This window comes from Channa argus, chromosome 2 (assembly GCF_033026475.1).
Source record: "Channa argus isolate prfri chromosome 2, Channa argus male v1.0, whole genome shotgun sequence".
Classification (NCBI taxonomy): domain Eukaryota; kingdom Metazoa; phylum Chordata; class Actinopteri; order Anabantiformes; family Channidae; genus Channa; species Channa argus.
In genome coordinates, this window is record NC_090198.1 from 14,205,103 (window position 1) to 14,229,074 (window position 23,972).

Sequence of the window (23,972 nt, forward strand, 5' to 3'; positions counted from 1 at the left end):
TGCTACACCTTAAAATGATAGGACAGCATGTAATTTACGGCATGATTCTTGAAAATAACAGCTTTTATTGCATTCAGCCTTAAGTATCTACGAAAGGTTTTGTATATGTGTTGCTGCTGCTGTGACCTGGCAAACACATTCAAAAAACATTTGCTTCCCATCTGCCAATGAGCTAGCAACTGTGCAAATTGTGTTTACAAGCCATAAGCACTACAACTGTCCTCGATGTGTATTTAAAAGCTGTCGTAACACAGACTGGATGCTTATTAAAGTGAATGAAACTCCACTGACTTTAAAAACTCCCGCTGTTACCACAGTAGGGCTGTGGTTTCATGTGTTTTTGCAAGAGAGTGACTGAACTAAATATTCAGGTTCTGACTTAACTTTAGCAGAAAATCACCAAATGCAAAATGTGTAATGATACCAATTTGACCCCCACAGTACTGGCTGTTATACACTTGTGAGTACACACTGTATTTGCCATAAGCCTTCTGGGGCTATGTAATGCCTTAACAGAGAAAATTAATGCTCTGTGGGCAGAAATGTGGCAACAAGAACATATGCTTTCCTCTCATGATGGGTTTATTATCCCAGAATGTCCAGTTAAATTACTATTACTATAAAAATAATCATGACTTATAATATTATCTGAATCTAAACTGAATTAGTGTTGATTGTATTAATATTTGATTTTACACATTAAATCTACCTGTTGATTTTAATGTTGTGATGGATGGGGCTGTGACCAGTCTCTGGCTATGTGGCCGTATAAGCAGCGAGGACAGTATTATGTTCAGATCTAGCTTGCATTCGCTGCAAATATGTTTCTTTGTAAGTCCTTAGTCGTATTCACCAGTGAGAAATATGACAGAAGTGTGGCTCCTGTATCTGCCTTCCATTCCAATAACTGTTGCTGACCAGCCTGAGCAAAGAGCAATTTGGTCATCAGCCAAGGCCAATCCAAGGAAACACAGTAGGTGGCAGTGGTTGAGCATCATTCCTGATACTGCTCATCACTCTCTTGTTATACAAACATCAAAGACAACCACTTTGGCAACTGGGGATAATCACAGCCACCTCTGTGTCTCAGTTGAATGATAGCGCAGAGGAGTCTATAACCCTAAAAACCTAACCTACTGTACAGTAGCTTTTTTTCATGTTGCCCTCTGCTGAATATTTGTGTAGCTGTTATAATGTACTCCCATGTAAAGAGTCTCACTCTGTTCTGTCTAGTAATGAAAAATAATAGCTTACGTGATGAGGAGAAGCTAAAAATCCCCTGACAGAATGCCTTCAGCTTTCTAATAATAATCAGGAGCACTGACAGTTTTGGATGTGAAATGTAATGTGCTTTCAAAGCTGTGATTGCGTACCTGCCGATGGATGAAGACAACAGAGCCCAGCAGACGCCAGGTTCCTCCCTGCCGGTCAACATGGAGCATACGCAGGATCTGCAGGAAGCGAATCCCTCTGGAAAACAATAAAAGTTTAAATGCTATGTATTCAGACCGAATGTTAGTACATACTGCACACACACACACACATATATATATATATATATATATATATATATATATATATACACACATGCGCACACACACACAAACACACACACACCCACACACACACTGTAAGCCCAAAACTCATTCAACAACAATGGGCCTTCATCTGCCACTAAAACAGTTTACACCTTTGAGGTAAAAGTTTCCACAATGGCTTTTGTTGCCATTAATCCACAAGGGGATTACTGCCTTTGGACACAGATGCTGGGTAATGTGTTTGATCAGTACATCCCAAAGGTGTTGAATTGGATTGATGTTCGGACTGTGCAGGTGCAAGCAATCTCCCAAATTTAGTTCAGGGGAGTACTGTCTTGCTGAAATAGAGGCCTTCCCCAAACTTTTTCCATAAATGTAGTTTACAGGGCTTAGCCCAAGCCATGAAAAAGAGGCCCAGAGAAGAAATACACACATGTCCACATACTTTTAGCCAAATTGTTTCCCTAACCCATCACTTACCGAACAGCAGAGGTGGCAAAGACCTGACCTTTGGAGCCCACTGACAGCACAATTACTGAGGCAACAACTACAATCAGATCTGTATGACAGAGAATAAGGGGGTTTTGAGAAAACTATGGAATCAACATTCAGATGTTCAATATACAGTTTGTTGCATAACTGAGCTACTGTTGGCCACCAAAGGAGGATTGTAAAATTAAATTTCAAAAAAGAATATAGGAAAAGTATTTTTGCCATTGGTTTTCATCACGAAATTGAGGTGAGAGGGGTAAGGAGGTTCCAATTTTCAGAATAAAAGGCTAAAGGTAGACAGAATATCGACAGTTTTAATTTCATGCTGAATTTGTTTTAGATATCTTTTTTCAGGATGAAGCTTATGATATTTTATATTGTTTAAATATTGTGAGTGGGTGGGAAATGATACGTCTGCTTGACTGCATGTACTTGTGTATATATATATATACATACACATATACATATATATATATATATGTATATGTGTGTGTGTGTGTGTGTGTGTGTGTGTGTGTGTGTGTGTGTGTGTGTGTGTGTGTGTGTGTGTGTGTGTGTGTGGAGGTTGCCTTCACACCTATAATAGATATTGGCTTCCTGGCAAAGCGCAGTCGGCCCCAGATGCCAACATATTTACTGCGGCAGCCTGCTGACCATAGGCGGACAAAATATTCCACACCGAAGAACAGCACAAGGACAATCTCCTGTCAGAGAAATAGGGGAAACAGAACAGACAAGTGTGGGAGAAGGACAGGTGGGAAAAAACAAACATCAGATGGTGAGGCATGTTATTCAGTGCAACAACACCTGAACACCTGCTCAGACTTGAGCACATTGTGCTTTAAAACAGATACTGATAAACTATAGAAGCAATTTTTGCACAGATGTTCTCTAAACTTAATCCTTTCTTAGTAAGTGCAGCTTTTCACACAAGCCTGACCGTGCACTCACAACATATTACAGATTGTTGATTCTTGATAAGCAGATACACCATTTGTCACCGTTTTATTTATTCCACATCAGTTAATTCTTTAATTCAAATCCTAAACACATGGACTTGTTCAAAGTGATAGTGCTGAGAGAGCCGAGGAGGATGCTCATACCTAAAAAAGTAAAACAATTATGCTCAGTTAAATGTCTTAGAAATTACTTTATGTAATTTTCTTAGGTCTTCCACAGTAGAAGGATGGGCAAGATATTCCTGCCATGATCAACTGTTGGGGCTGTGTTGCCGACATTTGTAAAGGATGGAAAGTGGATTGAGTGCAGTAATGTAACAGATAGTTTAATTAAATAGACCATATGACTGAATTTCATCTCAAAATGAGTTGTTGGAGACTAGAGTGAAGGGGGTCTGAATACTAAATCTGAATACGCTGTATAACTGCCCATTAAGAGTCTGCAGGCAGAGGTACATATATGAAAACAAGGCTAAAGATATACAAAAATACAGGTAAGAAGAAAAACTATCTAGAATACTTTAAAGATCAGAAGAAAATGCTTAGAAAATATTATTTATACATAAATAAGTAATAATGACAAGGCAAAGGAAGGAGTTTTAATAGATTTGCAAAGATTTCAAACAAACTTCTTTCACGCTGTCATTATGGGGTATTGTTTGTAGAATTTTGAGGAAAACATTTAATTTGATCCATTTTAAAATAAGGCAACAAGACAATAAGACAGAACAAAATGAGGAAAAAGTTAGGCGCTGTGAACAATTTCTGGATACACTGTATAACAAAAAAACCAAAAACAAGGTTGTGTGGTAACATTTCACTGAGACTGAACATAGAATCGTTTTTTTGTGATTTGCTCATACAACAGAGAATATAATCCAGTTGTAATTACATGCCTTACAAAAATATATTTGCTGCTGCAGTTAAGTCGTATAAAAATTTGTTTTTTAGGAATAAAAAAAAAACACGTACATGTTCTTGGTAATTAGTTTCACAGCCAGGCCTGTCTCCTTTTATTTCAGACTTAATGCTAATCTTAGCTAAGTGCTTGCTTTTCCACCACCGCAAGTGGATTATTTCCTAACTTTCTTCTTGTTGTTAGTCTGCTAATTGTTTTTGATTAACTTAAGCAAGCCACAACACATACACAGCGTGTATTTGGTGTTAAACATAAAGCTCATACAACTAACCTCAACTAACTCAATCAAAGCGGCTCTATTTCCCTCCATTGCTCCTTGAGGACTAAATAGATTTTTAAAAATCAATTACAGCACACAATTACACCAGGATAAGGAAATTAATGATCTGGTGTGAATGAGAGTGGAATTGCCTCCATACCTCTCTTAATCATTAGCGAGCATTTCGAAATGGAGCTGTCTAAAAGTGAATCACCGGCTTTTCATAGATGTTTATTGATGATCTCTTTGCTTTGAAAGATGGGAGGAACAAACAGGGGAGCAGCAGCAGAAGATGTGCTCACAGAAATCGCATTAACATGTTAAACTGCATTTGAAAGCTAATATGTAAAATGTTGTATTTCTGAGTTTACTCCAAAAGACGTTCCACTTAATGCTTGAAACACAAATGGCCAATCCAAAAAGTTAAACATGCTCTCAAACAGAAGGGACCATATACAGGCATAGAAGTAAATTAAAACAGCTGTTTTTACTTTGGCGTCACAGTCAGTATTGACTTTGGAAAAAGCAGCTGACCAGAGCTTTTGACTCTATAACACAATCCTCACCTGCAGATATGGAGTTTCTTTAGTTGTCATCAAGTGAACCTTGGGGTTAGATTGTACTGTACTTTGGAATAATTAATAATCCGTCACCCATTACTGCTATGCAAACATGTAAGAAGCATCCTCAAAATGCTCAGGAAGTGAACATTTTGAACACCTACAACATGAGAAATGACCAAATTCCATCTGCAGGTGAAGGTCATGTTATGAGTTTCATGTCTTTCTGAGTTAACTATGTTCTAAGGAAATGACACGTGAACTCAAACACTTCCAAAGATTTCTGTAGGTTGTATGCTTATGATTTTCTATATTCTATCTGTCTATGGTGAAAATAGGACAATTTTGGGGGGGTTTGTTTAATTAATGATTTTATATTTCACTAGGTCACTGCTAAATTCCACTGTGGCTGCTTGTTAATTGATGTGCATAGTGCTGCTCCTGTGTTCTCTTTCTCCTTTGGATTGGAACTGTAAATTAGCTTAGGCTATAAATACTGAGCTCTGTGATATCATCGCCTGCTATACAAATAAACATATAAATAAACATGAAAAAATAAAATAAAATTACGGTCTGACCAAGCTATCTATTTTTTTTTTTATAAATTCAGTTATGCATGTAGGGTTTGGGTGGGATTTCCATTAGTCCTGGACCCATAAATACTTTTACCACAGAACAAGTGATAAAGTAGACTGTAGTTATTAGTAGTTAATAATTATTGGTGTTTTAAATTATAAACTATTGTCATTTCCACCCCCATTTACCTCTCAGTTTACCCCTTAAGCTGACTTTATCCCATCTCTTCAGTTTAGAACCCTTTATCTGCCCATCTTTAAGTTGTTCATCATGCATTTCCAAACATTATGCTCCTGCACTTTGAGCCATCAAGACTATTCTCTTCACTGGTGCCTCTGAAATGACTCTTTTGGAAGCCCTGCCCTACTTGTCTGACCTAGCCACTAGGTCTTCCTCTTTGGTCTAGAGGAAGACCAAAGAAGAGGTTTATGGATGTAATAAGAGAGGACATGACGCTAGTTGGTGTGAAACAAGAGGATGCAGAGTATGCAGCACCTAAGTGCTTCTCTCTCCACCTTCATATGTCACCCTATGCTCTTGCCTCTACTGGAAGAAAGTATCCACTACAGCCATTTCCATCCTCTTTGCAAAGTCTACCACTATCTGTCCTTCTGTGGTCCTTCCAGCTTCTACTGTGTGTCCAGGTCTCCTGGACACACAGTATATCCACCTTCCTTCTCTGCATCATGTCAATCAACTCTCTAACCTTCCCTGTCTTAGTCCCACCATTCAAAGTCCCTACTGTCAGTCCAACACTCTTGGCTTTCCTCTTCTATCTTGCCTACAAACACGACTTCCACCTTTCCTTCTGCAACCAACAGTAGCCCAGTTTCACCACACCTTGTAGGTGAACAGCACCGGTGGCGGTCTTCGTTAACCCAGGCCCTGGTCGACCCGACCTTGTGGAAGTCAGATTAGATGTGGAAGTAATCATTTAATTTGGCATGAGTTTTACGTCAGGTGCCCTTCTTGACACACCCTCTGCATTTATCCAGACTTAGGACACAAGAAGATACTGGCTTGTGCCCCCTTGTGGTTGCATTAACCCGCATTCAACCTTAGCTTCCAATAAAGTGTAAGTAACAAGTTTTGTTGCCAAACAAATTCTTCTGAAAATGTGGATCTTTTGGGCAAACTGCCAAGCATCTGGTCAAACACACTACTACAAACACAGCCTGCAAGTGCTGCATCTCCAAGTAAAGAATAGAGTGGTTTCTGTTAACCTTGAGTGTACAGGAAGAAAGAAGCAGGACAAAGGAGAGGCTTCTGTGCTGGGGGAGAAAGACATGAAAGACTAGCCAGGTCAGAACAAATATTTCTAAACTAGAAAGCACAGTGCAAAACATCCCCTGTGGGATTTTAGAATGGAAAACATTAATGTTTGATATTTTGGTAGGTTTATATATATATATATTTGGTAGTGGCATACCAAATATTAATTATTCATTATTTGTGTAGATGAGTAGAATAGAAAGATTAAATATCTCCAAAGAGGTTTTAGCAAAACATTTGTACAATCACATTGTATTTTGTAATTACAGGCCTAACTTTTACACAGGTGCCTCTGCAGTAACTTAAATCTCCAACAATAAACCAGCAGGATTTGAGATTAGGACGTGCCAGCTTATGAAACACTATAACAACCCTTTTTGTCCCATTATCCTCAGTACAAGGTGAACTTGTGGCATGTGGCACGCTCCAATCTTGTCTGAGTTTGAGTGACTCGCCCATCACTACAACAGTTCCTGCTCTGCAGCTGGTGTCTCAGGGTTATGTTTATCCCATTTATTATTGATTTTAGAGGAGGAGCCTTTGCCCTTATAGGCCAGTGGGACACCCTGAAATTGTTTGTAGAAAAAAAAGCCTTTGGAGCTCCAAAGAAAATGCCCCTAAATTGTTTTTGTGAGACAGTGGTTAGGTCAATCAGCCCATGAAATTGGTTTTGAAACAGCAGAAAGCTGTTGTTGTGGTAGCAACAGTATCTATTAACTCAGTATCTATTATCTGCATTGTCTCACAAGCATTATACCATAACTACTTAATATGTCAGAGTCAGGCCTATTTCCAGATGTCAGCCAACTAAAACAGACAAGACAAATATGCTTAACAGAGGGAGAAAGTCAAAAGAAAGATCCGATCAGGAGAGATTGAGCTACAAGGACAAAGCAGGTTCTTTCATTTTTCCGGTCACTTGTATTTTTCAGACACATATGGAACACTGATCAAGATAATTAAAAGCAAACTGCTGATCTTTCTTGCATTCAAACACAAAATATATCCTGTATTAATACGGGGTACAGCAGGTCAAATATTTACTGTTAGTCATTGGACAAAAGCTTTTATCTACAGCAGGTTATAAGTGACATAAACACACGTACATATTCATTGCCCTCAACAATATGTGATTCAGGTCTGCATAATAACTAAAGTCGTGACACAGAGCTACAATTTAATAGGCCAAATTAATTGACTACAATGCCAATTTCTCACCCCTTTTTCCTATTCATAAAACACACACATCAAACATGCTCAAGTTGCAGTTGCCTATTTTGCCAATGTGGAGGTGCACCTGTACTGCCTACATAGCTGCCGCTGTAACCCAAAACTATGTTTTTATGGTTAGGTCCTCATCCTAAAAGCTTGTACTCTAAAGTGGCTGCTTGTTCTTATCCTCTGAAAAAAATCCATATCACTGTACAAATGGGAAAGGAGCAGCAGTCACCTTTGTTAAAGGTCAGTGTTTTGTTGACCTATCCATCCAACCTGACCTCCTTCTAACAGGGAATTTGTTGGTCTATAACACCGCATGACGTCCTCTTTTGCTGCCATCATAAATACTAGAGTCACTAAAGAGCATATTCCTGTTATTGTAAAGGTCGATTTTCTGCAAATGCTGTTTCCTTTTTTACACAACCTGTAGGTGTCGCTTAAGAGTAATGTGTAACTATGCATTATAAAAGGCTTATTTTATATGGCAGGGCAGTCTCAGTTAACCCCAGGTGTCACTGACTTTAGAGTTTAATTAGATTTAAACTCACCACCCAGAAGAGTGTTGTGTGAGCAAGGGCCTGGTACTGGTCAACTGTAGAGAGGACACTAAGGATCAGACAGGCCAGAACTATGAGAAACCTGTGGGAAATAAAGCAGATCATACATCAGTATTCATTAGTCATCAAGTTTTAATGTTTTATGTTAGGGGACATTTCTATTTACTTTGAGTTTTATTTCATCCAGTTACATGATAATGTCTAGCTGGGTTTTGATTATTAGTAAACTTCATCTTCTCCAAATCAAAGCTTTACATGATTTGTCAAGTCAAGTCACGAACCTCCACACTCCAATTTTCAACATTCCAACTCATATTTATGTCAACATTTCCCACTTTGATTTAAACAGAAAATCTTCACTCAACTTTAGTGTCGAGTACAAATCTGAGTTTCTGAACAACTCTCAAAAAAAGTTTCAAGACAGCATTGCATTACTTCATATTTTTATCATAAAATGTGTCTGACTGAATTTGAGTAAACATTCAAGGACAGTCCTCTGGAGGAAATACTGTGAAACCTTTGAACTCTACCATATGAATGCAAACAACACGATAAACTTGTCATGAAATGAGCACACAGGTGTGCACGTATGCACACACTATCAACAAACACTAAATTGCTCTTTAACATTCACCGTATTCCCCCTGAAGGTCAAAAGTGTTTTCACTGCAAAAACAGCAAGGCATCTGTAGTTCCTGCACCCATTTAACAGAAAGACATTTTTTGTTATTCTTTGAGAGAAAGCTTCATGCTAGAGTGACACTTAATAAAAACCACAAGTGACACTCGATTATGTGGGCTTAAGTTTTTGGTTGTTAGACAAGCTAAACTTTTAAACACCAAGAGCATCTTTTCTGACCATATGTTTAATAATCTTGACAGAAAATGCTTATATATTTTAGTTATTATTTTCCACAACAAATCTTAAAAGTCTCAAAGGAAGATGTAACATGAAGGTAGTGAAGTAAGATGGCCAACCAGGGCTGACTGTAATGAAGGTGATGTGCCAATCTCAAACTCATAAAGTTGTTAACATGTATCTCAGCCGAATAAGTAAAAAAAAAAACAAAAAAAACTACTCAGTTCTGGTTTTTAGTTTTATGATTGCAGTTATTGCCTCTTTTATCCGAGTTGAAGTTGAGGTCACTTTCCCCTCATTCCAACTGTTAGCAGCGTATATTGCAGAAATGTTGGTGCCGGGTCAAAGACAAACTGATTAACTTTTCATTTCAGTTGGTGATGAAGAGATGATGAAGGGAGAAGATGCACATGTTACAGCCTCTGAGCGTTTCTGCCAATCAGCTTACAAAACAAGCTCATGTGGAGCCACTGAAAAGCTTGTTTCCTGTTTTCATCCTGTATAACGCTGGTATCAGCCACTGACAGCTTTAATGTGTGTACTAAAAAAGTACATGCATGTGTATGATACATGCATCTTGTGTAATGTATATCTTTGCATATGTACAGTACAAATAGTATATTTACATGGTAAACGTTGAGAGATTCACAAAACGTTATATATATGATGAAAATTAAATGAGATATTAAAACAATAGGGGCAAAGCAATAGCTGGTGATCATCAGACACTACAGAGAAAAAAGAAAGAATGTTTAAAAGCCTTTATTTGGTCAAACAAGGTTATTACCTTGAGCTGACACGAAAAAGACAGAGAGATGAACAACAAGGGGAAGGAAAACTGAATGTACAGTATAAGTCACACTTAGTAAAAGTAACTGCTGATCAACATCTGCTAGCTCCAACCCCACATTGTCCCTCAGGTTTCAACTGAATAATTAATTATTCAATTTTAAGACACCCCCCCAAAAAAAAACTCACAACAGTGGGAAAGAAACCTCAACACGGTGGCACAGAAACTCCACTGCCAATTGCAGCGTGACACAGACAGACCAGCACACAAACACCATAGCATGTGCATAGATTCAACAGATGACAATAAATGAAGCCTAAAGGCTCCATCATCTTTTCCTGCATCTGTGTGTCTGTGTCTGTATTCATGACGTATATTTTGGTATCTCCTTAGTCTCTAAGAGTTATGCATGCAGGCCAAAATACTGTGTGCACACCATCTGAAGCCCTGTGCATAGAAACTAGTGGCTTGTTTCCTACACCAAAGGTATATAACATTTATTTCAATACTATTGACACTGTTCTACTGTTAAATACAGTTGTTAAACTTGCAGTTTTATTCCATTCACTTCATGTTATTCAGACAAATGCAACAAACTACAGACTGCCTCTTCTCTTTGTTGCTGTTTGAGAGAGTAGTCATTATTTTGTATAATGCATGTGTGTGTGTGTGTGTGTGTGTGTGTGTGTGTGTGTGTGTGTGTGTGTGTGTGTGTGTGTGTGTAGTGTGGCTACAAATCCGTCACAGGGAGGTGGTTATCATGATGGAAATTAAAAAGATCCAGTTGTTAGAAAAACTCCAGTGTGGAAGTGGAAAACAGTATCTTGGCATCAATGTTGTTTAAAGTAATGACTGTAATGTCATCCAATATATACTGTTTATTCAGAAAATAGCCTGGAAGAATCACTGCATTGTCCCTGTATGAGTGGGTTTGATGCAAACTATGTGTAGAGGAAGTTATAGTTTCCAATATGTATTTGCACCATGACATCTGTATCACCCACGTTTATGAAAACTGGCCAGGAATCCCAACAACCTTAAAGTATGACAAACACACGTACAGGGGCTTGAACGTGCATGTCACACGTCAACACAGATAAAAGACAGAAGAGAAGGAGATGGGCTGTAACACAACTAACAAAGCAGTTGGTCCTTTCTGAAGAACAAGAACAATTAAACACTGCAAAATGACATCAAAATGATGTCCGCTGCCCGTGTAAATAGTAATAGTATCAAGTAGAGGTAACACCATTTTTTAAATCTTACTTCCAAATGTCCAACTTTTTAGACCGGCTAACACTCCAGCTTGGAATGCTTGTAATTTGTCTGTGGAGCTCTGCATAAGTTATTTGAGGTCATTTGAAATGCCAGTAAACATACACACTCAGTAAGCTGAGCGTGCACTTGTGCTTCACTTTTAATCCATCTGAGACTATCTGACTCGTCAGTCTCTATCTACTAACTACACCATTGTATTTCACTTCCTTTACCTCCAGGACTATAGATAATACATGTCACTGTCTGGCACCCATTGGCTTGGTGTAGCAACAGACAAAATAATACACTGGCTCAGCAACACAGGCACCACTGAACTCTAAACAAAAGCTCAAAGCATTGCTCCTATCTATTATTGATAGAAAGATTCACTTGCAGTCTGTCATGCAGTGAGTGTACAGACAAAGCAGAGGACAGGATAAGACTTAGTGGTGACGCGGCTGACCATGTCACTGGCTGTTACCATCAAATATCCTGTTTGGAACGGCAATCATGCTTTATTTTTATCACTGTTACGAAGTGTTTTAAGTGATAAAGGGCAGAAAGCAAATGAAACAAACATTGTAATTTAGACTCAGCCACAACAATTGCTTGTCTGGGTTTAAATGTTGAACCATAAAAAGCTGGTAACCACTGTCATCAATGTGCTCCTTTAAAAGTCTTGGCACCTAGAATTTGTCAAATACATTCAAAAGAAAGGTATGTGACTATAGTAGGAGTGTAGAGAACTAAAGGAGTTCAAAAAAGAAGCGATGAAAAGCCCAGATCTCTTTTCCCTGGTTACTAAAATATCGGGTAGAATACAAAGAGCTCTTTTCAGAAACATTGCTCAAATTAAAAAGAACAGCAACGAATACCCTCTTTTCTAAATCATTACAACTGTGTCTATGTTTACTTGCTCCAGCTTGATACTGTTTGATACAATATTTGGTTGGAACTTGAATTGAACACCTGAATTGGGTTTTGTCTCCTGGTCGACTCATCCATAACCACCATGTGGGTTCGATCCATGCTGCTCCAGTCTGCAATACGGCTTTTACTGTTAGGACTGTATCAGACTGCAGACATACGTCAAACAAGTGACTGCAGCAAAGGCAGCAAAGGGTATTAAATAAAACATCTTTCTTTCTAAAGTGTTAAACAAGAGAACATGGGAAATAATTTTTAACTGCATGAAACTAAATATAAACCATTTTCCTTGTCAGAGAACTGCACAGTTGCTTCCTTTTTTTTTTTTTTGTTCTTTCCAAGTCACTGTGAGCATACCGTATCACCACATACACACAAGCTGACAAATATATGTATGCGCAAACACACACACATACACACACACACTTCAGGGTCTGTCTGATAAGGCCTCCGGTCACTGTGACGTTCGAGTTCTGGGTCAGTAATAAGGTCATACTTGTTCTTAACGGCCATTCTCCCACTCAAACACTTGCAAAACAAAGAGGTACTAAACTGACCCCAAAACCTGCTGGATCATTACACATCCCAACAGCATGCTCTTACAACAAACACCTGATGCTATTATAGCAAAGAGACAGTTTATGATTCACTGAACTGGACTGAGCTGAACTGAAAATGCCCATGAAATTAAACAGAAGTACATGTATGACTACAGTTCTGTTGACCTCGTTGTAATCGTCGACGATCACCTTTGTTCAACTGTGGCCGTAAGCATGCACCAAAGTAAATGACCAATGTGTTAGTTTGAAGTAATACTGTCTAGATCTGAAAGAAACAATACACTGACAACATTTGAAAATCATAGTAGTATTGACATGTATAAATAAGGAATTACACCACACCGCTTGCATATACTGGGACTCTTAACAGTGTGTTCACATGTCCATAGGTTAAAAAATGAACAGTTGTGATCAAATATAAGCAATGCAGAACAAAGCCCCTCACAGATTGGGCAGATTTGTCACAGTGAGGTAAATGTTTTTCCAAATAACCCCAAATGGATCAGTGAACTTGTGCAGATGGTTTCTGTGGAAGCTGATCCACAAATTGCTTCATTGCACTTGTATGGACCAAATTAGGCACAGTATCAGGTATCATAGACTGGTCACATTTTTCTCAATGTTTATTGCCAATAGAGGAACTGCTAATTTCTTTTAGCTATAGGCTAACGTGAATGTTTTTCCATAAACTGATGGTGGACTACATACAACGTAGCAGCTTATTAAAAGAACCATTTTTTATATTTTTACCAGGGTGCCCAGCCAAAACAGTGAAATTTGCCTTAACCAAGATTTTCCTGCAATCAAAGCAGCTACTACCTTCTATAATATTTTGTATTGTGCCACTATTTTTGTAATGCTATAATGTGATTGAGTTGCACTTTCCTGGCTCAGGCTCCCTTTGATTCACTGAGATTTTAACCTGCTCCGACAGGCTGCGTTCCTCTGCGTCCCCTTCGACACAGCAGGATCACAGACAGTGCTGCTACCTCCTCCACTGCCTGCACACACACACACACACACACACACACACACACACACACACACACACACACACACACACACACACACACACACACACACACACACACACACAAACACACACACACATGCACACACTGCCAAGTTTAGCTGCCTGCTATCAGTGCCAGCAAGTGTGCACAAGCACAGCACACATGAGGGTGAACTGGAAGATCATAGCCCACATTCCTGAACCTATGCCTGACCACTCGAGTCTGGATCTACTGGACTGCTAGTTTTCTGCCTGCAAGTTATACCAAGAAATCAAAACAGCAAGTCTAAATCTTTATCATTTGTGTCAGAGGTGTATAGAGAGGTGTAGCGCCCAGTAAAAGCATTTAATTTGTCCAAAAGGAAGAATTTCAAGCTACCTGACAAACTGTCACAGCAGTTATGGGTAATGAACTAATATCTGACATCTTCAGGGAAGTGGAGCCCTCCACCCCCCTGCTGTAATATTTTTATGTTATTTTCATAAAACCAGGTAGTCTCACATGTCTGTCACACTGTCAGGAAGAAAAATACATCTAAAACACTCCCTGTCAGGTTGGATTACATTAAGTAAGCAGACTTACTAAATGCAAATCCAAAGAAACTTCTGTGCTGCTGCCCGCACTGTTGAGGAAAATTAAATGCTCAGTGATGCTGAGGAAAATAGTTTAGCAAATGAGAGAGTGTATAATGTTCTTTTAGAGCTCCTATGAGGAAGTCTTTTGTCTGAGATTCTGTAGTCTGTGATATGGTGTGTTTTATATGCTATGGCTAGACTAAAATATCCTTCTAATATTCCTAAAGGGACCTTCAGTTGAGCTGCGAAACCGTGCAGCATCTTTGTAAAATTCACTGGCTTAACAGTTCTTTGTAGTGCGGGCTTCCAAGGCTACATGAGCAATTAACTCCCTGTTTAATTAAGATCTTAGAGTTGCAATTATACCCTTGAATACCCCATGGATCTGGATGATTATGAAAATAAAAACACTCACACTGTGAAGTGATACACGAAGCACTTCCAGCCAGACGGCCTTTCCAGAAAGTTATACACGCGTCCCTGGATGTAGGCGCGGATGAGGACTGGACGTGCTGGACTTGTGCTGTACACCGACATCCGACCTGACATTCGGGGACGGGATAAGTACGGGTGGTAGGGAACAACGGGGACGTCGGTGGGAGCGTTACCATCCACAGGCATTTTGTCTTTTTTAGAAAGCGTGTTGTTGTCCACAGGTGTTCCTTGTTCGGGCGCACTAAACGAAGTTACCGACAGCTCCAAATCCGGTGGTCTGTTTCCACGTGCCAAACCAGAGGACCTCCGTGAGTTCCCCAGATAGGCGAGGGAATTGGACATTATAGCTCCCCGTTACTCCTCCGGCGCTGGGTCACCTTTCTCACAGTTATATTTCGGTCAAAGGAACAAATGTTTGCCCATGTGCGCTCCCCTTCTGTTGCGCGCCTGTCGCGTCAGAGCGCATAAAGCTGTAACACAAACTTAGTTATTAATGCTCTAGATCACCAGGATGGCGTTTCTTTAATTTAAGTTTATAGCTCCCTGGGTTGTTGATGATATGGTGAGTCTCAGCCCTGAGTGAGTATCCCCTACCTCCTTCAGAGCTCTTATCAGCCTGGAGGGCTGTGGGCGCCAGGCGGTGCGCTGTGAGTCGCCAGCTGTTCACTGTTTTTTAAAAACAGCTTAAAAGAGGTTTACAGCTGAGGAACTCCATCTTCGGATCCGTGTGAAATTCCACTGCATCATTAACTTTGTTACCTAATATTTATTTGTGCAAGCACAAACTATTTCGCTGTGGCCTGTAAACATACATGAAAGGTACTTGACATTCTTACTAGTTAAAATATTTCGGTGATGTACTGATGGTAAATTCCCTTCAGTCTCAGGTATTTGTGAATGTTTGAATTCCAGATGCAAGCAGAAAATAAGTACGTAAAGGCACGACCCCAATTGGAAACTTGTCCAATCTAAACTGAGTAACAGGTGTCTTTAGAAAACTGCCTTACACTGAAAAAAGTGAAACAGCTTTGTCATTCATTTAAAGTATGTTTCTACACTGAATTGATCCAAATTTTTTATTTTTCCATTTGAACTTGTTTTTCTAATTCGCTTCAAAGTAACCAGCACCAGTCCTGGTAAAACTTGCAGTGATTCCGTTTACTCAAAGGACATTTCTACTTCAGAGCAAAGGATTTACAAGTCACATGACCTCATGACGTAGCGCCAGCTCGCTTCGAAAGAATCTTTTGACCGCCATTATTTTTTCGCTCGCATGCAAAGAGAGTGTGCTGCACAAGAAAACTCATGTTCAACAAGGTAAGATGTTAATCTTATTTTCAGACTTTAAGGTAAATAGCTTTTGCATTGTCAAATTTATGATAAGTGTCATGGACTACACACCAACTTCATATGCTGTACCTAACGGTGTGCTTGTTAGCCAGTATTAACTAGCTAAGCTCACGTTTAACTTTTCCCAAACCCATAAGAAAAGTTGGCAAAACTGCTAAACTAAACTTTTTTTTAGCTACATTTAGGTAATGCAGGCCAAAGATATCAAAAAAAATAGTTATGTGGTGAAAATACAATATAAATACTTGTGACATGCTAGCAGCATGCTTGTGGGCTACGGGGCTCATCTTCGTGTGTAACCTTAAGAACTATACTGTTGGGCCATTTACTTGCGCTACCTGTATTATATTAGTATTTCATATGGTAACTTTTTTCGGGGGGGGGGGGGGGGTTACCCGTGGTACTGTTTAAAGCCAGTGCTTATACTACTCCGTCTCAACCTGTGTTTGCCAGAGGGCGGGGGTTCCTCCGTCAGGTGCGCGCACACACACTCAGGTGGAGCCATGAAGGAGTGGAGGAGAGAGTCAATGTATGTGGATACTTTTTCTGAAGACAAATGTCGATATTATTTCAAGTGCTCTGTCTCTGGTGACTAGGAATCCATTTATTACAACTTACATTTCACCTCTTTACCATCGGTGAGGTGACGTTACAGTCGTAAAATGGCAGAGGTTAAACGTATTTTGCAGCCTGCCTGTGTTTGCGCCGAGCAGTGCTGTGAACCGCGGTCGGTCGAACGCAGCCGGCTTGGTGCAAATGCACTGTTCGGAAAAGCTGTCCGCCTGAACAGCTAATAGTCCAAGGTAACCCCGATAAGACCTGGCTGATTGAGAATCGTCACCGACATAAGACTTCTCGATGTGATAAGCACATTGCATGTCCTATGACGTGTTCACAATAAAAGCACAACGTTGTTTCGCTAGGGTAAAGCTTTTATTGTGAAGCAGCTACAGCACTTAAGGCTTGGTTTGTATTAGCAGTAACTTAACACAGCTCTTACTCGGCTGAAAACGATAAATATAAAATATGACTGACTCCTCAAATTACAATACAATACTCAAAAGCAGGCACACAGGAAGAAAATAGAATTAAGATAGGCTAAAAAAGGTATACAATTTACTCTCAACTAAGAAATGCAAAAACTAAACATGACACCTCACGTTTTTTTTTTTTTAAATTCATTTACCGTTGGAAGGCTTTTCCCTCAGGGACTACTGTTTAAGCCATACTTCACAATTTGGTAAGTCTAGAAATGCACAACCATGAACATGTACATGTAAATTTTAATAAGAAGTTATATAACCAAAATTAAAATACATTAAGTTATAGGACTAAACCTGATCATGAGCAGATAATAATTAAGGTTAAATATGGAATAATGTTATTTATTTGCCTTGATTGGATGGGGTACAAGAGTATGAAATTGGGAGGTAATATAGGTTCACATCAGTTTTATTTAAAAGTGAGAACTTAACAAGATTAGGAATACTGTAGCAGTGCAGTGTGCCTAGGTTGCCCTTGGTTTAGTCTGTAAAATGTCAGAAAATTGTGATAGCCATGCAATTGTCCTATAGCCCAATGTGACATCTTTTAAAATGTTCTTTGACTTGTGTTTTAATCAATCCTAAAGTCAAGAATGTTGGAAATGTTTGTTTAAAATAATAGGATTAATCACAAGTTAAAATAGTTTGAATGAATACTCTTTTGATCAACTAATGAATTACTCAACTGTTTCCTGCAGCTGTAGTGAGACAGACACGGGATTTTGAATGTTTAATAAATTTGCCAACAGTTTATTTCTAAAAAATTATAATTGATTCAGTTCAGATTCAGTTTAAAGATCAAATTCTTTGTTCTTTCCTAGTCTCCTGATGAATGTGGAAGTGCAAAGACTGTGGTACGTCACTTTCAAGAAGATCTGAGCTTCTTAAACATTACAGGCTTGAACACAGACACTATGGACGTCGCAATCCCTATCCATGCACCTATTTCAACTGTCCATGCACTTGTAAGACTTGGAATGCACTTTTGACTCATCTTTCAAGATGTATCATATCAATGTCTATTGTGTAGTTACAATCAACTTTAAAAAAATATTTTGAACACATAGCACAGCATCTAAAAAAACGAGACTGTTGATTGTGTGTTTGAAGGGTATTCATACAAAACAAATATTTATGGTTCATTTCGGACTCATAGAAGTAGAAAACATAAAGACTTCTCAGTAAATAACTTAAAGTCTGGAATACTTGAGAGACAGTGTTCAAGCGTTGGTCATTCCACTGACAGTCATTCTTCTGACACTATTGAGATTGAGTGTGAGGCATTAGATGATAATTTAAGAACAGATGAAGTGGCAGATTCTAGCTTTGATGTTCTGAATTCAAATGACTTGCCATGCAGTATTGAGCTCAAAGTTGCCTCGCTGTTATTGAAGCTAGAACATATTTTTCTTGTTCCTAGTGTAGCCATCAGTGAGCTTTTACAAGAATTTGACTATTTAATAAGTACTGCTTCTGTCCCTCTTATTTATCAAACTATATATCATATATCAAAGAATCAAACTAATTGATTATCAATTGTCTCATTCTTATAACAAGTATCTCATAATGGTACTTAAATACAGTACTCAAGTAAATGTATTTAATTACTTATCAGCTCTGAATTTGTAAATATAAATTAAACGTGGGTTATAGTTAAAAATATGCAATACAATTAATACTTGCATTAAAATTATTGTTTGTTTGTTTATTTATTTATTTTCCCAGATCCTTTGGATGTGCTGACATGGCAAAGAAAGGACCAGTGAAGTTGCGTGTTATTCTGAATCCTGATGATACCCAGAAGTTAATTCTGCCACAAGGAATTCCAGAGACAATGGAAGAGCTTATGAGTGAAGTCAGAAAAGTTTTTGGCTTAAGTGGGACTTTTAGGCTGCAGTACCAAGACTTTGGAGATGCACTAGTAAACCTGACAACAACTTCTGAGCTTGAGGATTTAGCCACTGTCAAGGTTATTCTGGTAACAGAAGACTCCAGGCAAACATTTGATCACTCTATCCATGATGAGTAAATTTCTGTTAATACAGATGACACAGAGCTTCTTTCCTCACCTTCTAGCTCAATTTCTATCAGAACACAAATGTGGCCAAGAGATTTTCCTATACCAACATTGTCCTATGACACTGAACTGCATCTAGAAAAGGGAAATGCAGCATACAGATCAAACATGACAAGGTTGGCACTTAGTTCAAAAATGAAATCAGATATTCTGGAAAAGGTAGCTGAAGAGATTTACAAGTTCAAAGCTTATCCAACAGATTCGGACTTTAGTGATGTTTCAGAAGCACTCATTAAGAAGCATCCATGCCTATCTGAACCTGGCTCATACAACGGCTGCTATGGGTGGAAACAGAGACTGAAAACCAAGATGGGCAACTACCGAACCCAACTTAAGGGCATTGGGTGTTTTGAGGTGCTTGCAAATTCACTAAAATCTAAACCTCTGGATGATGCATTGTCAGCAAAGAATGTAAAGAGACCAAGGCGAGGAGAGGCCAACCTCATTCCTGATATTCCAGTTGGAGAGACCCTAGGAAAATTGGAGGTTGAGAGACTTACACTTTTGAATGAAGTGAAGAAGCAAAACAATCGCATGGTGATAAAAGAGAAAATGGCCAAGATGTTTTAAATTCGAAGGCAAGAAATTGTCGGGAAGGAAATGGGAGTAGAGGAGTTAAAGGAGAGATGGCCGGCATTGTTTGGTGTGGATGAGGTAAGATGAAATGGTCAAAGACAAAAGGACTATTGTCATTTTGCAAAAGACTTTCAGAGTGTACTTAAGGTTACTGAAGTTTTACCAAGTAATTTTAAAATAACTAATAACTTAATTATAAGAATAGTTTAGTGGGTACCTGTACAAAGAATGTTGCTTTGGATGTCTACAGGATATTGTCGACAAACATCTTTTTTTTCTTCCTTTTTTTTAAGATCAATGCTGAATTTCTGAGAATTACAACAGTACCACTTCAAGCAAGATTCCTGGCTTCACTGGACAAGCACCACAACAAGCTCATAGAGATAATCAGAAAGAGAGGAGGGACTGTCAGAGAGAAGACCAGGGACATCCTTAAAGTTCTTGATCAGGTTTGTACTTGCTCAGTATATTGAAAAATTAGTTTCACAAGCATATTATCTATATACTCATATAACCCTTACAAAAGGTCTATGGGGAATGTTGGAAGTGAGACATAAAATGTCTACATATGTCCAGCACAGTACAGATTACAGTGCAGTTTATTTTATTCACACATGTATCTTATTACAAGACTAATTTTTTTAAAGCCTTGGTGATTGCCACTGTACTATGTCTTCAGTGGCAATATGACAAAATGAACACTATGTGTAACAGTCTTGTACCGTGTTGGGAACCCACAGCCTGACAGGCAATGCACAAAATAAAGTTTGTTTGTTTGTTTGTTTTTTGTTTTTTTCCAAGCTTAAATTTTCAGGTACAATTCTCATTCTACGATTGTCAATGCAGTTGATTGACGGTTAATTGACCCATCTTCTCTCACTGTCTGTCTCACACACACACACACACACACACACAGACTGTACTGTGCCTGTCACTTGTATAATATGGTTACATTTATAAGAGTTGCTTGAGGAACCACCTAAAACTCTGTCCTTACACTCACTTGTGCATTTTCAGGTTAAATCGCTATATAGGACTTTATTTTATGGAGCATTACATGTCTATGGTTCAAAAGTGCATTTGTCAAAGTTGACAAAATGCTCAGAGTATGTCTTCTGACCCCTATCCACCACAACAATAAAACCACCAGGTGATGTTAATGCTGTAGATGATTGGTGTGTGTGTTTAATAAGGCTATGGGTAGTATGTTGGGTGAGGATTTTATTTAGAGATAAATGCAGGTAATGGGTCAGGTCCAGTACCGAGCTGTGCAATTATGGATTTGCAAAATTGGACCCTGATGACCCATCAGAGTCCTGGACCCCCCAGGACTGTGATGTCTAATATTGTTATTTTTCAGGCTGCATATTTGAACTAATTATTACACATTGTGTTTGTGCATGCATGTACCTAGAGTCTGGATGTGAATCTAAGAAGAGAGTGTCTACTGAAGTGCCTCATTGTATACTTGGGAGAAAATGTGGATCAACTCATTAAGGAATATCTGGTAAGTTTTTTGTAATCAATCACTTTAGCAAAAATTAATGTATATCGATGTGGTTGAATGCAAACCAGTGTATTCTGCACTGTGATGCTGTGCATACACAACACAACTTCAACAAAGGATCACATTTTTGCACTTACAAAGAGAACATTAAGTAGTTGATTTTTACATTTTTACATCACACACTAATTCATCAGATAGAATAATTTGTCTAATGTCTTCTATTTTATTAGGTTGTTCAAAAGGATGAAGCTGAATCAGAACTTGAGAGGTGCACCATGGCAGTGTTTGTTCTCAGGGAGAAAGATGATCTTCTCCAGCCACCGCAGGAAATCGGGATTGTGATTGAAGGTGTGGAAGTCATTAATGAGTTGCCGTCAGTGTTACATGCATGCGCTATATTATTTGGCCTCATCTATGCACTAAACTTGAGTTATCCAACTGAGCTTAAATACACCTTTGAATCACTGCAGAAAGTTATCATGGAGGTTGAGCCAAAGAAAATGTCACGCAGAGTGTGCAGTTTGAGTGTCAAGCTCTAAGCATGAAATAAATCATGACATTTGGATACATAAATTTTGTTCTGTTCTGTTGTAATGGCTGTATTCAAAATCAACATTTTCAGATAGTTGGAGGGGCTAGCAAATTTTAGATTTTACATTAGAGCTACAGTGTATAATTGAATGATAAATTTTGTAGCATTCTTGCTGATCTTAATTTCATTAACAAAATAGACAGGCCTTTATTTATTTTTATCTAAAAAAGAAGATAAAAAATTAATTGCTCATACAGTGTTTTACCAGCAACAAAAAAAAAAAAGCCTTTTATTGACATTTCTCTTAACTTTGCTTTTGCAATATTTTAAATATCACTAATAGTCCCTAATAATTTCACAAAGAATTACCACAGTTGAACAGTTTTAGCAATTGTTTATACAGTTCTATGCAGATTGAAGTACACATCTCACGTTTTTTAACAATGGTGAGATGCACAAACTTGTTTTACTTCTCAAGTTTTAAGTAATGAAAACAGTTCTAGAAACGTATATTTCACTCCAAAGACCATAATTTACATCATACCTTTTTATTTAATTTTTGTAAATTCCTTATTTATTTTTAATGAACAAATGTTTGTGTTAATGTTATATAATACACTTGTGTTTCTGGGTATAAATTTCACATCAGCACAGTTTTGTTTGTTTCCATATTTAAGTATTATTTTTCTTACTGAAATTTTGTTGAACACAGAAAAGCTGTTGTGTATACATACAGGCTAATAAATGTCTTTTGGAGGACAAAGTCTTTTCAGTGTGATTTTTGTTCAGCAGTAAAATACATTTATCTGTAATAAGTGTTATAGTTTCACCTCAAGAAAAAAACAGCTTCACTGTAATAGAAAATCTTTGGCTGTTCCAATGTTAAAAAGTCACAAAGCAGAATATTTAACGGTTTTGATCTACACAAATTAATCTGATGGCTTAGGTGGAAGTATATTTTTGATTTGAGTACGGACAAGATATTGATTTAGGTAAAATAATAATTTTTAATTTATTATGACTCATACTTTTAACTTGAGAAAATTTAGAAAAATTAGCCGTGACAAAATTAGAAGAAGATATATTGAGTTCTTCCAATGTAAAAGTTACACTTGTGTTTAATTATGAATGTGAGGTATTTCTAAAGTGAAATATTGGGTTGTTACAAAGTGAATAAATAGGTTTTTGACTTGTGTGGATGCAGGTTTTTGCTTTGGGGAAAAGTAAAATTATTATTAGCATTTAATCAAATTAATCGTTTCAATAAAAAGCAATAAAATTAGCTGTAACAAATTACAGCAATTTTTTTAGGTTGATCCAAAGTATCATTTTTTTCAGTGTAGAGCTGTTTCTGTTTAGGCTGCTGATAAAGTTTTGTTTACATAGCAACAACCTATTCATTTTTAATTTATATACATTGTTGTTCATGTCAAGGTACTGTTTGGCTGCATTTGTGTGTGCAGAGTTGTATAGAATGCCCCCCCCCCACTCCCCACTGTCTGAGACCACATGAAGATATTAGTCCTCTTCCCTCATTAAACAGTTGGGAGAAGAAGTAGAAGTGTCATTGTGCGTAAGTCTCTGGCATGTTTGGCATCTACACCAAGTTCTTCTCTACACAGCTTTCACTTGGATGTGCAAAAAGCAGCTCAACATTGTGTGCATTTAAGTTTTTACTCTGTTTTTCACTTAAATACCCTTCTTATTTCAACACTGGGCTGATCAAAGCTCAAACAAAAAAAAAAGAGAAACACCTACAAATTCTTAAATGCTTTATTACAGTTTGAAAGCAACATCTTCCACCATAGTGTATAATCTAGGGAATCTCTGGGGACCTGTGCAACAGAATTTGAAAAGGTTGTTGATTGTTTTGTTTTGTTTTTTTTGTGACCTTGGCCAGACTGGGCCAAGGATGAGGAAACAAATTCACTGCAGCAGGATTTAATAGGAGTCGAGTGACAGCCATGTGATGACAGGATCTGTTGCCAGGTGGATATTAAAGTTTAACTGGTTCTTTTTGTTGAAGAGTTTTTATTATGAATACAGAAAGGAAATCTTGAAGGTCATCCTCATTCCCATATTAGGGCATTTAATGAAAGAAACATATAAGATGAAATGAAA

The 23,972-nt window shown here is 38.1% G+C and overlaps 1 protein-coding gene and 1 pseudogene across 5 annotated transcripts in view; one reads left to right on the forward strand and one right to left on the reverse strand.

The window, feature by feature from the left end:
- Positions 1-15,364, reverse strand: part of kcnq1.1 (potassium voltage-gated channel, KQT-like subfamily, member 1.1) — a 32,705-nt gene extending 17,341 nt beyond the window's left edge. For all 5 annotated transcript variants that reach the window (XM_067495649.1, XM_067495648.1, XM_067495647.1 and 2 more), the window contains exons 1-5: positions 14,747-15,364; positions 8,342-8,432; positions 2,608-2,734; positions 2,019-2,097; positions 1,374-1,470 (exon numbers count right to left, since the gene is read on the reverse strand). In XM_067495649.1, coding sequence (XP_067351750.1) covers positions 1,374-1,470; positions 2,019-2,097; positions 2,608-2,734; positions 8,342-8,432; positions 14,747-15,108 — 756 coding nt within the window. In that variant the 5' untranslated portion in view covers positions 15,109-15,364. The remainder of the gene's footprint in view (positions 1-1,373; positions 1,471-2,018; positions 2,098-2,607; positions 2,735-8,341; positions 8,433-14,746) is intronic.
- Positions 15,365-17,826: 2,462 nt separating this feature from the next.
- LOC137117343 (uncharacterized) lies at positions 17,827-22,628 on the forward strand (annotated as a pseudogene).
- The last annotated feature ends 1,344 nt before the right edge of the window (positions 22,629-23,972 follow it).